Source organism: Salvelinus sp. IW2-2015, linkage group LG36, assembly GCF_002910315.2.
Source record: "Salvelinus sp. IW2-2015 linkage group LG36, ASM291031v2, whole genome shotgun sequence".
Classification (NCBI taxonomy): domain Eukaryota; kingdom Metazoa; phylum Chordata; class Actinopteri; order Salmoniformes; family Salmonidae; genus Salvelinus; species Salvelinus sp. IW2-2015.
The window spans coordinates 32811175-32828541 of NC_036875.1; the positions used below are offsets into that span (position 1 = coordinate 32811175).

At 41.2% G+C, this 17367-nt stretch overlaps 2 protein-coding genes across 2 annotated transcripts in view; one reads left to right on the forward strand and one right to left on the reverse strand.

Annotated features, from left to right (window-relative positions):
- Nucleotides 1-11052, reverse strand: part of LOC111959845 (hspb associated protein 1) — a 36842-nt gene extending 25790 nt beyond the window's left edge. Inside the window, exons 1-2 of the mRNA XM_023981657.2 lie at nt 10895-11052; nt 1671-1865 (exon numbers count right to left, since the gene is read on the reverse strand). Coding sequence (XP_023837425.1) covers nt 1671-1857 — 187 coding nt within the window. The 5' untranslated portion in view covers nt 1858-1865; nt 10895-11052. The remainder of the gene's footprint in view (nt 1-1670; nt 1866-10894) is intronic.
- Nucleotides 11053-11103: 51 nt separating this feature from the next.
- Nucleotides 11104-17367, forward strand: part of slc49a4 (solute carrier family 49 member 4) — a 93065-nt gene continuing 86801 nt past the window's right edge. Inside the window, exons 1-2 of the mRNA XM_070437602.1 lie at nt 11104-11555; nt 16277-16370. Coding sequence (XP_070293703.1) covers nt 11261-11555; nt 16277-16370 — 389 coding nt within the window. The 5' untranslated portion in view covers nt 11104-11260. The remainder of the gene's footprint in view (nt 11556-16276; nt 16371-17367) is intronic.

Consider the following 17367-nt stretch of genomic DNA (forward strand, 5'->3'; position numbering starts at 1 on the left):
TGTAATTATTTCACCACTATGGCKTAGTTATTGCCTTACCTCCCTAATCTTACTTCATTTGCACACACTGTATATAGACCTTTCGTTTGTTTATTCCATGTGTAACTCTGTGTTGTTGTTTGTGTCGCACTGCTTTGCTTTATCTTGGCCAGGTCGCAGTTGTAAATGAGAACTTGTTCTCAACTTGCCTACCTGGTTAAATAAAGGTGGGAAAAAAAATAATCTGAGCAATTGTATTTGTATAAATAATGTAATTCCCACCTTTTTGGGAGCATACGATAAAGCCCAGTATTTTAATTATTTATTTTACACAGTCATTATTGCTGATCTTCATCAAGAGTGTCAATAATTTCAGACCCCACAGTACATACGGAAAGTACTCAGACCTCTTGACTTTTTCCGCATTGGTTATGTTACAGCCTTATTCTAAAATAGATGAGAAAACAAATCCCCTCATCAATCTACACACAATCCCCCATAATGACGAAGTGAAAACAGGTTAAGAATTTGTTGCAAATGTATAAAAAAAACTTTATGGTAGAATGGCCAAACGGAAGCCACACAATCAGTAAAAAGGCACACGACAGCCCACTTGGGAGTTTGCCAAAAGGCACTAAAGAACTCTGAGACCATGAGAAACAAGATTCTCTGGGGTGATGAAACCAAGATTGAACTCTTTGGCCTGAATGTCAAGTGTCATGTCTGGAGGAAACCTGGCACCATGCCTACGGTGAAGCATGGTGGTGGCAGCATCATGCTGTGGGGATGTTTTTCAGTGGCAGGGACTGAGAGACTAGTCAGAATCGAGGGAAAGATGAACGGAGTAAAGTACAGAGAGATCCTTGATGAAAACCTGCTCCAGACTGCTCAGGACCTCAGACTGGGGTGAAGGTTCACCTTCCAACAGTACAACGACCCTAAGCACACAGCCAAAACAATGCAAGAGGGGCTTCGGGACAAGTCTGTGAATGTCCTTGAGTGGCCCAGCCAGAGCCCAGACTTGAACCCGATCAAACATCTCTGGAGAGACCTGAAAACAGCTGTGCAGCGACGCTCCCCTTTCAACCTGACAGAGCTTGAGAGGATCTGCAGAGAAGAATGGGAGAAACTCCCCAAATACAGGTGAGCCAAGCTTGTAGTGTCATACCAAAGAAGACTCGAGGCTGTAGTTGCTGCCAAAGGTGATTCAACAAAGTATTGAGTAAAGGGTTAGAATACTTATGTAAATGTGATATTTCAGCCTAAAAGCCATTGATGCAGTCCTTTGGAACATCTACACTTTAAAAAGGCTGCATGACGTGCCTAGGGGGTAGGGGCTGCATGACGTGCCTAGGGGGTAGGGGCTGCATGACGTGCCTAGGGGGTAGGGGCTGCATGACGTGCATACGTAGCTCAGGGGGTGGGTGGGAAGGGTAGGGCTGCATGACGTGCATAGGGGGTAGGGGCTGCAGACGTGCATAGGGGGGAGGGTAGGGCTGCACGACGTGCATAGGGGTAGGGGCTGCACGACGTGCATAGGGGGTAGGGGCTGCATGACGTGCATAGGGGGTAGGCTGCATGACGTGCATAGGGGGCGTAGCGGCTGCATGACATGCATAGGGGGTAGGGGCTGCATGACATGCATAGGGGGTAGGGGCTGGAGTTGTTTCTGCACTGGGCCGTTCTCTTACTCTTCTTTTCATGCTGTCTGCTTCCCATTCTGAACCGGACAGCCTTCCCTCCAAGGCATCGTGACAGGTGGTCTACAGTCCAGAGGAGCACTGGCCAATCACAGGTAATGTTGAGGAAGACGGCAGGCCTCTGGAGAGATCCCAGGATCCTCTGGATCTCTTCTGGGCTGAATGGCTTGGGGGTCATAGCTGAGCCTGAGGATAACAGGTAAACAGGGTCAGGAGAGAGGTTAGTTAATACAATTATTATTAGCTAGTTGCCCAAATTCTATGCGATTTGTGTCTGACACACTTTGTTGCCACATAGCCAATATTTTAATGAAAGMCAACATGAGGAACGTTCTGATTGCCTGTCATCTGCATCATCAGATCAAATGATCTTATAGGTAATTAATTATACAATGGATGCTGAATGGTGATTGGTTAAAACCGCATTCCAGCCAGTGTCTATTCCATAAATTACCACATGCTAAATCTATGACATTAAAAATGTCAATTTACTCTATTCCATCTGACTGCGCAACCCACTAATTGAATAAGAGGAGGTGCTCTTATTCTCCATGGACTTTAGATAGCTAGAGGATAGAAATTTCTGTTTGAAAAAGCTAGCCTTTGCTTTCCTGACTGACTGTGTGTATTGGTTCCTGACTTCCCTGACAAGTTGCACATCGTGGGGACTATTCGATGCTAGTGCAGTCCTGCACAGGATGTTTTTGTGCTGGTCGAGAGCAGTCAGGTCTGGAGTGAACCAAGGGCTATATCTGTTCTTATTTCAACATTTTTTGAAAGGGGCATGCTTATTTAAGATGGTGAGGAAATTACTTAAAGAACGACCAGGCATCCTCTACCGACYGAATGAGGTCAATATCCTTCCAGGATACCCGGGCCAGGTCGATTAGAAAGGCCTGCTCGCTGAAGTGTCTTAGGGAGCATTTGACAGTGATGAGGGGTGGTCATTTGACCGCAGACCCATTACGGACACAGGCAATGAGGCAGTGGTCGCTGAGATCCTGGTTGAAGACAGCAAAGGTGTATTTGGAGGGCAGGTTGTTTAGGACGATATCTTTGAGGGTGCCCGTGTTGACGGATTTGGGGTTGTACCTGGTAAGTTCATTGATAATTTGTTTGAGATCGAGGGTATCAAGCTTAGATTGTAGGATGGTCGGGGTGTTAAGCACGTCCCAGTTTAGGTCACCTAACAGCACAAGCTCTGAAGATTGATGGGGGGCAACCAATTCACATATGGTGTCCAGGGCACAACTGGGGGCAGAAGGTGATCTATAGCAAGTGGCAACGGTGAGAGACTTGTTTCTGGAAAGGTGGATTTTTAAAAGTAGAAGCTCGAATTATTTGGGCACAGACCTGGATAGTAAGACAGAACTCTGCAGGCCATCTCTGCAGTAGATTGCAACTCCGCCCACTTTGGCAGTTCTATTTTTTCGGAAAATGTTATAGTTAGGGATGGAAATTTCAGAGTTTTTGGTGGCCTTTCTAAGCCAGGATTCAGTTTGCAAACCCTGCCACATCCGACGAAGGTCGGAGCCGGTGCAGTAGGATTCAATCTTAGTCCTGTATTGARGCTTTGCCTGTTTGATGGTTCGTCGGAGGGCATAGCAGGATTTCTTATAAGCGTCCGGGTTAGAGTCCCACTCCTTGAAAGCCTCAGCTCTACCCTTTAGCTCAGCGCGGATATGGGTATGTACGTACGGTCACTATGGAGTCAACGTCATTGATGCACTTATTGATGAAACCGGTGACTGATGTGGTATACTCCTCAATGCCATCGGATGAATCCCAGAACATATTCCAGTCTGTGCTAGTAAAATAGTCCTGTAACTAAGCATCTGCGTCATCTGACCACTTCCTTATTGAGCAAGTTTTTACATTTTTGGTTTTAAGCAGGAACAAGGAGGATAGAATTATAGTCAGATTTTCCAAATGTAGGGTGAAGGAGAGCTTTGTACGTGTATCTGTGTGTGGAGTAAAGGTGGTCTCGAGTTTTTTCCCTCTCGTTGCACATGTATCATGCTGGTAGAAATGAGGTAAAGCAGATTTAAGTTTCCCTGCATTAAAGTCCCCGGCCACTAGGAGCGCCGCCTCTGGATGAGCATTTTATTGTTTGCTTATGGCCGTATACAGCTCATTGAGTGCGGTCTTAGTGCCAGCATCGGTTTGTGGTAGTAAATAGACAGCTACAAAAAATAGATGAAAACTCAATTGATAAATAGTGTGGTCTACAGCTTATCATGAGATACTCAAAACCTTGAAACTTCCTTAACCTTTTCACATGAGTTCCAAATATCTCTAACGGTCGCCCCAGCGTGAGTTGTTTTATGCACGTGATGTCAAAATGCACTCACTGTTCCAAAATGTGATTATTACACAACAGGACATTTAACACACGCTGCCTGCTAATTATCTATAGGCTACGTTTCAACTTGTCAATTTCAAATTATTTTCTAACAGTTTGAATTGAAGTGTGTTCCACCTCCTCATTAATTTCCTATAGAAGTAGTCCATTTCAGCGTTGCAGACAATTTAAGTTTGAGGCTTTACTGAGCCAGATAAACTTCTCTCTTCCAGGAGAACCCACCTCACTTCACTCATGTTTGCGCATATATTTGCGCAGCCTTGCAAGAATTTGAACATTTTTCTTGCTGGCGCTCACTTTGCCTTCCATGTTATTTTCCTTACACATAATAACTTTGGACATGTGTGTTTTCCTATCAAAGTAAGTTCCTTATTTTCTGTATATCGTGTTGTCGTTTCTACTGTAGGCGCAGTATGTATGTATACTGTATATGTATGTATAGTTGAAGTCGGAAGTTTACATACACCTTATCCAAATACATTTAAACTCAGTTTTTCACAATTCCTGACATTTAATAGTAGTAAGAATTCCCTGTCTTAGGTCAGTTAGGATCACCACTTTATTTAAAAAATGTGAAATGTCAGAATAATAGTGGAAAGAATGATTTATTTCAGCTTTTATTTCTTTCATCACATTCCATTTGGGTCAGAAGTTTACATACACTCAGTTAGTATTTGTTTGCCTTTATATTGTTTAGCTAGGGTCAAACATTTCGTGTAGCCTTCCACAAGCTTCCCACAAAAAGTTGGGTGAATRTTTGCCCATTCCTCCTGACAGAGCTGGTGTAACTGAGTCAGGTTTGTAGGCCTCCTTGCTCGCACACGCTTTTTCAGTTCTGCCCACAAATGTTCTATAGGATTGAGGTCAGGGCTTTGTGATGGCCACTCCAATACCTTGACTTTGTTGTCCATAAGCCATTTTGCCACAACTTTGGAAGTATGCTTGGGGTCATTGTCCATTTGGAAGACCCATTTGCGACCAAGCTTAAACTTCCTGACTGATGTCTTGAGATGTTGCTTCAATATATCCACATAATTTTCCTACCCCATGATGCCATCTATTTTGTGAAGTYCTTCACAGTTGGGATGGTGTTCTTCGGCTTGCAAGCCTCCCCTTTTTCCTCCAAACATAATGATGGTCATTATGGCCAAACAGTTCTATTTTTGTTTCATCAGACCAGAGGACATATCCCCAAAAAGTACAATCTTTATCCCCATGTGCAGTTGCAAACCGTAGTCTGGCTTTTTTTATGGCGGTTTTGGAGCAGTAGCTTCTTCCTTGCTGAGCGGCCTTTCAGGTTATGTCGATATAGGACTCGTTTTACTGTGGATATAGATACTTTTGTACTGGTTTCCGCCAACATCTTCACAGGGTCCTTTGCTGTTCTGGGATTGATTCACACTTTTCGCACCAAAGTACGTTCATCTCTAGAAGACAGAACGCGCCTCCTTCCTGAACGGTTTGACGGCTGCGTGGTCCCATGGTGTTTATACTTGCGTACTATTGTTTGTACAGATGAACGTGGTACCTTTAGGCATTTGAAAATTGCTACCAAGGATGAACCAGACTTGTGGAGGTCTACAATATTTTTTCTGAGGTCTTAGCTGATTTCTTTTGATTTTCCCATGATGTCAAGCAAAGAGGCACTGAGTTTGAAGGTCGGCCTTGAAATATATCCACAGGTACACCTCCAATTGACTCAAATTATGTCAATTAGCCTATCAGAAGCTTCTAAAGKCATGAAATAATTTTCTGGAATTTTCCAAGCTGTTTAAAGGCACAGTCAACTTAGTGTATGTAAACTTCTGACCCACTGGAATGGTGATACAATGAGTTATAAGTGAAATAATCTGTCTGTAAACAACTGTTGGAAAAATTACTTGTCATGCACAAAGTAGATGCCCTAAACGACTTGCTAAAACTATAGTTTGTTAACAAGAAATTTGTGGAGTGGTTGAAAAACAAGTTAATGACTCCAACCTAAGTGTATTTAAACTTCCGACGTCAACTGTATGTATGTATGCATGTATATATGGAGCATAATGTATTTAGAGTTTTYTTCACGTTTTCAATTACTTGTGACAAATAATGCATTCTGTTTAATGTATATATTGTCATGGACACCTATGATGTGTGCAAAATACTTTTTTGAAGGTTCTACGTGTTATAATGAGCTAAGCTATTTGCCAGCTATGTGTGGCGCCATGTTTGTTGACATTATACAATGCATTCTGGGTGTCACGTAATCTGCCAGACSAAAGATGTTATAATGAGGTGAAGGAATGGTTCACTCATCTTTTGGGTAAACCTCCGGAAGTGAATGAAGGGAAGTGGATGATTATAGACAACACACCCCCTGCATACTAAAAACAGACCAGACTCATCTTGTCCCCTCTTGTTATCTTTGGTTGATGCGAAAAGAACAAGCATGGCGGCGCGCACAAACTTCCCATCGTTGGATTACTTTCGATTTCTATAAAGTATTTTACTCAATTATTTTGATCAATGGTGAGCTCACCCGTGATGTGATTACTTATAAATAGTAATTGCTATTAGCTAATTCATATTGTCGTTTCTGTCAGTCGAGAGTTATAAAAATATGACCGCTTGTGTTATGTCAATCTTTCCTCAATAAGCGCTAGGACAAATGTAGCCTACATTTTCCCGGTTTGGATGATTGTGTTATGCTGTAGCTACTTCTGTGAATGTCTGAACATTGCATCCAAAATAAACTGCTCACATTCTGGACATAACTTTGTAAGGACTGTGTTTGTGCAAAATGTTTCTGAAAAAAACAATGTGGCCAGCTCAAATGCTGATTGTTGTGTCATTCGAAACTGGACGTTCTAAATACGCGTTCTAATCACACTGTTTGATCGTACACTACAGGGACCACTGTAGAATTATCACACCCATGTGTTGATACGTGTGAATAGGTTAATATTAGATTTGCGCACCAGCTGTTATTGACAAATAGACACAGACCACCACCCCATGTCTTACCGGAGGCGTCTGGCAGCTGTTCTGTGTTGCCGATGCAAGACAGCCACGACTTGGTGAAACATAAGATATTACAGTTTTTAWTGTCCCGTTGGTAGGATAGTCTTGAACAGAGCTCATCCAGTTTATTCTCCAATGATTGCACGTTGGCCAATAGGACGGATGGTAGAGGCGGGTTACCCATGCACCGACAAATTTTCACAAGGCACCTGGACATGCGTCCCCTGTATCAGCGTCTCTTCTTCATGAGAATGACAACGATTTGGGGCTGGTCTGGTGTCAGCAGTAAATCCTTTGCGTCTGATTCCTTAAAATAAAAAATCTTTGTCCATTTCGAGGTGAGTAATCTCTGTCCTGATATCCAGAAGCTCTTTTCAGTCATAAGAGATGGTGGCAGAAACATTTTGTACAAAATAAATGACAAACAATGCAAAAAAATAAAAAAATGGCACAATTGGTTAGGAGCCTGTAAAACGACTCCTGGCGCCATTCTGCAATTTGGACAAATAAACGTCACTAGAAAACAGCTKAAAAAAAGGCAAATGCAGCGACTTTACTACTCGACTTTGTCTCGGGCCTAACAACCAACACCCGTGCCAATATATCCACCAAACACGGGCATCTCAGGCATTATCACTTAATTATACAACGGGCGGGTCTAATCCTGGACGCTGACTGGTTAAAACTGCATTCCAGCCAGTGTCTATTCCACAAGTTACCACCAGCAAAAGCTATAACGTTGAAATGCTGTTCCATCTCCCTGGCAATCCACTGTCTCATCAGCCCAGCCAGACAATGTATAAACTTGGTCTCCACTGTAAAAAGCATCTAGACATTAGCTCCAATTTCTTTTACACTAGCAATTCAATAGTGGAGATTTGTATAAAACTTGTGGTCTGTCTCTGACATTTGCAACACTGTTTCATATTGAAATTCGATCTCCAGCGGTCCCATTGTAATGAATGTGTAGCCTGGGGTCGGGAGTCGGGAAGAGACATACAGGCAGGCAGCTTTTCTCAGCCAGTCGAAATTGTGAATCAGCATAGTTTTTATGGACATATACAAAGAAATGTCAATAGAAAACAGGTAAAACTAAACAAAATTAAGCAAGTTTGCAGTCTTTCCAGCTTCAGTTTCAAGTGATTGTGTTAGCTGTGTTGTTGGCTAGCTCCTCTGAACAACAGTGTCCTGATGAGCACATTTTTTATTACAGGTGAAATCGCTCATTAGCTCATTCTTATGAATGTATCCAAATTAATGTCACTAGAAAACAGCTTAAACAAATGCAAATGAAACTTTTTTTWAAATATTCTGGCTGCACTGTTTGACATGACAGTAAGTTAGCTATCTAGCAAGCAATAAGGATAAGAAACATTGCCAGCCAGTATAGCAATAGAACATTTAGAACGAACGAACGTCCATAGACACAGAGCAAAAAGACAACGACTGGTTCGCGTCGCTGGAAACCGAACCGATACAATGAACGACCATAAATAAATTATTCGGAATGTTTTTAATGAAAATGTCAATCATTAATTGAATATGTTGGTAACCCATTGTATAAAAGTGATAATGCCCTCGAAGCTGGTGTTTGGAGGATATATTGGCACGGTTTGCCGGTGTTGTGCCGAAAATCTCCCCCTGCAAGAATCCCCCCCCCCCTCGCTAAAACGCGCACACACTCAATTCTTTATTGCTGCGACTTGCTTGCTAGTTGAGATTTCTGCTCTTCACTCTGTTGTCAGTTTAGCCTCCATTTCACTGATCTTAGTAGCAGAAAGCATTTTTTTTATTTGTGTCCTTCAAGGCAGCTGTCAATGATCTTGTTACACGGAACCCAAACCGGCTGCGCACGTGCGCCATCGTGCATAAATGTATTTTGTGCCCCTACACCAAACGCGATCACGACACGCAGGTTAAAATATCAAAACAAACTCTGAACCAATGACATTCATTTGGGGACAGGTRGAAAAGCATTAAACATGTATGGCAATTTAGCTAGTTAGCTTGCACTTGCTAGCTAATTTGTCCTATTTAGCTAGCTTGCTGTTGCTAGCTAATTTGTCCTGGGATATAAACATTMAGTTATTTTACCTGAAATGCACAAGGAATCCAGCGGAGACTTGTCTCCGACAATTAATCCACACATAAAACGGCCAACCAAATCGTTTCTAGTCATCTCTCCTCCTTCCAGACTTTTTCATCTTTTAACTTATATGGTGATTGGCATCTACACTTTCATAGTATTACCACGACAACCGACAAAATATTTCATCTTTCAATCACCCATGTGGGTATAACCAATGAGGAGATGGCACGTGGGTACCTGCTTCTATAAACCAATGAGGAGATGGGAGAGGCAGGACTTGCAACAAGATCTGTGTCAGAAATAGGAATGACTTCTATTTTAGCCCTTGGCAACGCAGACGCTCGTTGGCGCGCGCAAGCAGTGTGAGTGCAATAATTGGATAACATGGATTTCTAAATGTATTTTGCGACGCTCGGAACGCGACGCGTCCGGTCTGGTCAGCATGTTAGGCTGCGTTTCATAAAATATTATGGCGGTTTAATCGCGGGGAGGCACTAGTAATGTCTGCAGTTTTCGTTTTGGCCATTTGTTTCAAGTGTATTAGTCTAAATAAATCTCTTTACCAAAATTCATAATCTCTTCCATGTCTTATTGGACTAGTAGTTCTGAAGTGTTTGTTTTCCTACATTTTACTGCCTCTATGTTTAATATAACACACATACATGAATTATTAATTTTGGTTGCCTAACCTGACATGAAGTTTGTTCTGTAGAAAGTATTTGACTCTGATGTGTGACACAGAACGTATTTGATTCTAGTGACAAAATTAAGGAAATTAAAAGGGGGGGGGTTCGGCAATGCCATTTTCTTGCCTGCCAACCCCCCTTCTAATTTCCTTAATTTTGTGGCTAGAGTCAAATACGTTCTGTGGCACACACTACTGGTCAACATGAGCTACCAAAATGATTCTGAAGTGTGCCAGGCCTTGCAGTCCCAAGATAGAAGGCAAGAAAATGGCCTTGCCGAAATCCTCCTCACCCCCTTCTAATTTCCTTAATTTTGTCACTAGAATCAAATACTTTCTGTGGCACACATCAGTCAAATACTTTCTATAGAACAAACTTCACGCCAGGATAGGCAACCTGAATTAATAATTAACGTATGTGTGTTACATTAAACACAGAGGGAGTAAAATATAGGCAAGCAATAAACATTTCACAACTACTTGTCGAATAAGACATGGGAGATGACAAAGAGATTTATTTATAGACTAATACACTTGAAACAAATGGCCAAACCGAGAACTGCAGACATTACTAGTGCCACCCCGCGATCAAATCGGCATAAAACATTTATATAACGCAGCTTAACGGGATCATTGACAGCTACCTTGAAGGATACAAATAAAAAATGCCTTCTGCTACTAAGATCAGTGAAATGTAGGCTAAACTGACAACAGAGTGAAGAGCAGAAATCTCAACCAGCAAGCAAGTCGCAGCAATGAAGAATTGAGTGTGTGCGCGTTCACGCGTAAGGGGGGAGAATTCTGACAGGGGGGAGATTTTCGGCACAACACAGGTTCTCGACTTCGTCTCGGGCCAACAACACCCGTGCCAATATATCCTCCAAACACTGGCTTCTCGGGCATTATCACTTAACCAGAGAGACTCAAACAAACACACACATTACAACTCTATTGTGACAACAGCATAGAAGACAATTGATAATAAAATAATAAGGACACATATCTAAACTCTCACCACACTTCACGAAAATAAACCTAAGTATGTAGTTTTGCAAGCACAGCAATCATTTGGGGCTCACCTTTACACGTCCACGAACAAATCAGAGAGGAAGTAAACAAAACTCATGTGAGCGACTTTTTTCCAAGGATACGGTAATGTTAAACTAGGGGGCCATTCCGACTCAATAAGGGCTGAAAATCACGTTCACYTCTATTGAGGAAGGGACCAACATGGATGACAACGGGTTTAAATTTCAAAATTGTGACCACTTCCGTTCAGGCATGCGCAGTGCAGCTTGAATTGTTGCAGCGACATGGGTTGTTATTGTTTCTCTGGGCAACTGATATTGAAGTTAGATACATTTGTTGCCATTGTGTAATCGAATATTGGACATCGCGCGCGGATTAAGTCACAGCTGAACGAACGCTACGTTGTATCAAATGCGATGGGTGCTGCATCGAGCACCGAGGGCGAAAGGGAACCACTTATTTTTTCTCCTAACCCAGAGACGAGTATTCAGCCAGTTTACAGCCGAGTCTACGGGAGAAGATGGCTGGTTCTGACTCTATTTTCTTTGCTGGCGTTCATGCAAGGGATGGTATGGAACACTTGGGGCCCAATTCAGAACTCTGCCATGCACGCGTACGATTTCGCCAAATCTGACATCGCCGTGCTGGTTCTATGGGGGCCAGTAGGGTTCACCCCTTGGCTGCTATTTATGTGGCTGATGGACAAGAAAGGTGAGTTGTTTTGTTCGAAGTGGCAGTACGTCTTTACAATTGTATGTCTCCATTGCCAAATTATATTTCCCCAGGGTTGTGTCATTGCGTGCTGCAGCGACTTGGGAATTGTTGACGTATACATCCTGGGGGAAAAATGAGAAGGTGACTAGATATCATAGGTCATAATTGATTGACGTTTTTTATCCAATCAACCATAAGAATGGGAAACAAACATTTCCCTCAATGTATACACAACATCTGTAGAAATAACTGGCCTAGTTTAATTTTGGTGGGCCTATGTTGACATAAGAATAGTTAAGATATACATCCAGTCCAAAGACTACCTTAAATTATTAAACCATGAGAAAGGGTCTGAGCAGCAGGTAAACAATCAAAATATTTCCCTGTATTTACATCTGTCATCCCAATGAAAAATCACATGAATTTCACGTGATCACACGTTTTCATGTAATGTTATGTGAAGTTAATGTGATGACAACACGTAAAGCAACATGTGATAACATGAAACTGCACAAGATCACATATGAAGTGTTCCACATGTGAAATCATGTGTTTTTTTAATGTAAGGGATCATAGAGGTTGGCCTCACCGGTTGTCTGACACACAGAAATAACATAATGCTTCTGTCTTTTCAGTAAGTTCAAGTCTTTTGTTGTAGTCATTATGATCTAGCCACCACAAAATAACATGTTTCTATACGAAATGGTGACTGACTGCCTGCCTTGTGGAATTTTTGCTACGGGCCACTTATGTGCTATTTTGTGGAATCTCTTTCATCGAGCTCTCAAACAACAGTCAAGTATTGTTTACTGACAGTTAAAGTAACACTCAGAAGTGCTGCCTACCAGTCATGCCTGCTAATCACTAAACCAGTTCCTCCACATCACCTGATTAAAATAGTTAGCTAACACCAATCTAACACCRGGACCACACTATCAGCTGACAAAAACATTTTATTTGACTCCTTGGATACATACAAAAGAACATAACATATACAGCATATGAAAGGAAAGGGCATATGTCACAAGTTTGTGGTTAGTTAGTCATCTAGGGACATCTCATGACAATCTCTTTAAAACAAAAAGATGAAGTGGCTATTGGGTGTTACATAGTAAAAGGTCATAACAGTGCCATATCGTTCATTGTGTTTCGTAACTTTATTCATTCGGGCAAATACTAACTTCCTCTTCAATTAAGTTTTAACTTAGACTTGCATTGTTGTCAATAGGAGTTTAGGATTCACAACCTCTAAATCAATAAAACCTATTGAAATGTAACTCCTTAAAAGCGTGTGTTAATCTGTAGCATGATTTGGTCTATGCCCATGTGGAGCAGTGAGGTACAATAGTAGTAGTAAATCAGTGTCTGCATGCCGAATGGCACCGTATTCTCTATATAGTCCACTGCTTTTGACAAGAGTCTGTGGGGTTTCAGGATAGACTGCAGGCGTAGTAACAGCTAAGCCCCATCTCTAAGGTGAAATAAGCTTGCTGCTGGGATTTCTCTTACCACCATTTAAAATATGCTGATGATCTCTTCTCCTCTGTGGCATCTGAAAGGTGACAGACAGAGTCCATCATATATGACCCATCTGTGGAATAGGCTCCTGTGATATGCTTAAGTCGAGTGGAGCGCACACATGCTGAGGGTGGTAGAATGTGTCAGAGAAAGGAGATCACTTGTTGGGAGTTTGCGTTAAAAAGTTGTGTGCTGCGGTGCATCTGATTTTCTAAGTCGACATGTTTAAAGCCATAAAATCCTGCCAGACGTTGATTTTCAGAGACCGCTCAGGGATGTACTGTACATGCAGGCAGGGGCTGTTATATGTTGCTCTGCAAAAAGAGTAGCTATGCAGTAACCTTCAAAGGATGGTGTGCCTGACTCTCAAATGAAGGAGATGATTTCCTAATCAAGTTATAATCCGGCATGACCAGTCACACTTCTTCTATTTCTACCTATTACACTCAACGTTGGAAGTTTCACTTTCTGGTTTGTTTTGCTGCTGGGTGATTCCTCACAAAACTAGAACCAAATAAGATCACGATTTTGGGAGATTTTTTACAAAATTTACTAATTAGAATGGACCTTTTGGAGTAACGATTGTTGACATATATTTGTAAACCTAAAGCATAATTGAGAAATAATTAATTAAAGTTGGAATATTTGTGACATTTTGGCCTTCCCCAGGCCTCTCATATGACGCTTTACCACTTGCTCTGTAATATGAGTAGTATTTTGATTTCAATAATCATAATCTAAAACAATAAACTAGCAGATAACTTTAATATGCCCGTAGAGTATATTATGTTCAACAATTATATAGAAAAATTTGTCAAATCAAAAATTGTATATTTAAGCAATAAGGCGGTATATTAAGCAGACTCATATTAAGCATCTCCAATCCAAAATTAAATCTAGACTCGGCTTCCTATTTCGCAACAAAGCATCCTTCATTCATGCTGCCAAACATATTCTCGTAAAATGGACTATTCTACCGATCCTTGACTTCGGCGATGTCATTTACAAAATAGCCTCCAACACTCTACTCAGCAAATTGGATGCAGTCTATCACAGTGCCATCCGTTTTGTCACCAAAGCCCCATATACTACCCACCAATGCAACCTGTATGCTCTCGTTGGCTGGCCCTTGCTTCATATTCGTCACCAAACCCACTGGCTCCAGGTCATCTATAAGTCTTTGCTAGGTAAAGCCCCGCCTTATCTCAGCTCACTGGTCAACATAGCAGCACCCACCCGTAGCACGTGCTCCAGCAGGTATATTTCACTGGTCACCCCCAAAGCCAATTCCTCCTTTGGCCGCTTTTCCTTCCAGTTCTCTGCTGCCAATGACTGGAATGAATTGCAAAAATCACTGAAGCTGGAGACTCATATCTCCCTTTAACTTTCAGCATCAGCTATCTGAGCAGCTTATAAATCATTGCACCTGTACATAGCCCATCTGTAAATAGCCCATCCAACTACCTCATCCCCATTATTGTTATATATTTTATTTATATTTTTTTGCTCCTTTGCACCCCAGTATCCCTACTTGCACATTCATCTTCTGCACATCTATCACTCCAGTGTTTATTTGCTCAATTGTAATTATTTCGCCACTACGGCTTATTTATTGCCTTACCTCCCTAATCTTACTTCATTTGCACACACTGTATATGTACTTTTCTATTGTGTTTTTGACTGTATGTTTGTTTATTCCATGTGTAACTCTTTGTTGTTGTTTGTGTCYCACTGCTTAGCTTTTCTTATCTTGGCCAGGTCGCAGTTGTAAATGAGAACTTGTTCTCAACTGGCTTACCTGGTTAAATAAAGGTTAAATAAGAAATATGGACAATATACCATGGCTAAGGGCTGACGCAACTCGAGTACCTGGATTCAGCCCTTAGCCGTGGTATATTGGTCATATACCACAAACCTCCGAGGTGCCTTATTGCTATTATAAACTGGTTACCAACGTAATTAGAGAAGTAAAAATAAATGTTTCGTCTTACCTGTGATATACTGTCTGATATACCACGGCTGTCAGCCAATCAGCATTCAGGGCTCGAACAACCCAGTTTATAATTGTCAATATTCATAAATGTATCTAAGAAATGTGTATTTGAAATCAAAATACTACTCATATTACAAAGCTTTGTAGTACCTTTAAATTTAAAAAAAAATTATTATTCATATTTTTGTTTTTCCTTTATTTAACTAGGCAAGTCAGTTAAGAACAAATTCTTATTTACAATGATGGCCAAACCAGGACGACGCTGGGCCAATTGTGCGCTGCCGTATGGGACTCCCAATCACGGCCGGTTGTGATATAGCCTGGAATCGAACCAGGGTGTCGGTAGTGACGCCTCAAGCACTGAGATGCAGTGCCTTAGACCACTGCTACACTCGGGAGAAAAATATTAAATATTATGGAGTCTTAAAGGAGGTAATTCTCAAATATATGTAAACTATCCTACCTCTAAAGGACCCTTCTATAGATAACATTTCTTGAAAATCCCCCAAATCATGGTATTTCTCTTTTCTAGTTTCGTGATGAATCACCCTGCTATAGTATGTAGGCCAACCAGATGAAAGGCAGCTCTAGCGACTGCATGGTAGAGATTAGAATGAAATATATTTTGTACACAAATAATTTACATACCAGCATCTGCCGTTGTTTAGTTGTGCCTTCTTTGTACAGAGAGATAGGCCAATCTGACAGACAGGAACAGAGAGTTCCCAACGGGAACCCGCAGAAACATTCAGAGACACCAATATTTCTCTACATTTCATATCAGATTAAAGTCATATTTTAGTTTGTAATACTAGTAATTTGTCACCAATAATTGTGTACTTTCTCAACTAGTGACTCTCTCTCACTCATCACTACCAAGAGGAATTGAGAGAACAGGGAACAGATAATGATTGTATGGGAACAGAAGTTCCCTTAAATTATGGTGATGTGGTGGAAACTGAAAATGTTGACTTAAGTCAGGAACAGAATTGGGATGTTGTGGTTTGGAGGGAGTTGGCTGGGGACTCGTGATTCATATTTTGGATAATGTATAGAAGGAGCTCTCAACAATTATACAAAATATATGACCTTTGGAACAGAATTTCAGAATACAAAATAACCTCCACGTTTTCTCTCTGTACTCCCCACCTCTCCCCATTTCACCTCTTCCCTTTCCCCTCTCCACCTCTCCTCTCCTGTGCTGCAGGTCTGCGGGCGTCTCTTTTACTGTCAGTCTTCTTCATGGTGATGGGGGCAGCGCTGCGTAGTGTCCCTGTACCAGACCTACAACTAAGGCGATGGTAACACCCCACACACCCCCTCACACCCAGAGCTGTACTGTATACTCTCTTTATAAAACGGCTTGTTTGGAAGCTGGAAATACTTTCACATACAAAATCATGCCCCATATAGGGCTGTGGTGCTCATTACGTTTTGTCTGCCGGTTATTGTCATGTGAAAGACATTGTACAGTAACTCTACCTGTGTTTCTGTCTGAAAGTTGGTTATGTTGCCTTTCATTATTTTGTAATGAACATTTGAATTATGCTGAGACAAAAAATAATAATGTTCTCACCATAATTGACCGTTAATTAACATAAACATGTTTAGCATCTCCAGGCCCCCATGCATACAAGCTGCATACAAGCTGCATACAAGCTGCGTACAAGCTGCGTACAAGCTGCGTACAAGCCACTGATGCGAGCGTTTGGAACATCTACATTTAAAAAAGTCAAATAAATCCATTTAATGTACACCATCACAGTAAATCCATATAATGTATACACTCACAATAAATCAATTTACTGTACAACATCACAATAAATCCATTTAATGTACACCGTTACAATAAATCAATTTAATGTACACGTCACAATAAATCAATTTAATGTACAACGTCACAATAAATCCATTTAATGTACAACGTCACAATAAATCCATTTAATATACACCATCACAATAAATCCATTATTTATTTTAGGCAGGTCTAAAGAAACATTATGATATAAAGAAAAATAGATTTCAGATGAGCAATATATAAGTTGGCCTGATGTATGTTATCTGGCTATGTGCCATGCCATAGGCTCTAGGCTTGCTTTAGCATACAAGATATGCGTATATGTCCCATGCCATTATATTATAAACTGGGTGGTTCGAACCCTGAATACTGATGGCTGAAAGCCGTGGTATATTTAGTCATGTTTTTATTTGGATCCGCATTAGCTAACACCGTAACTCTTGCTAATCTTTCTGGCGTCCAACACCAATTAACAAGACATTACAAACAACCACAAATCA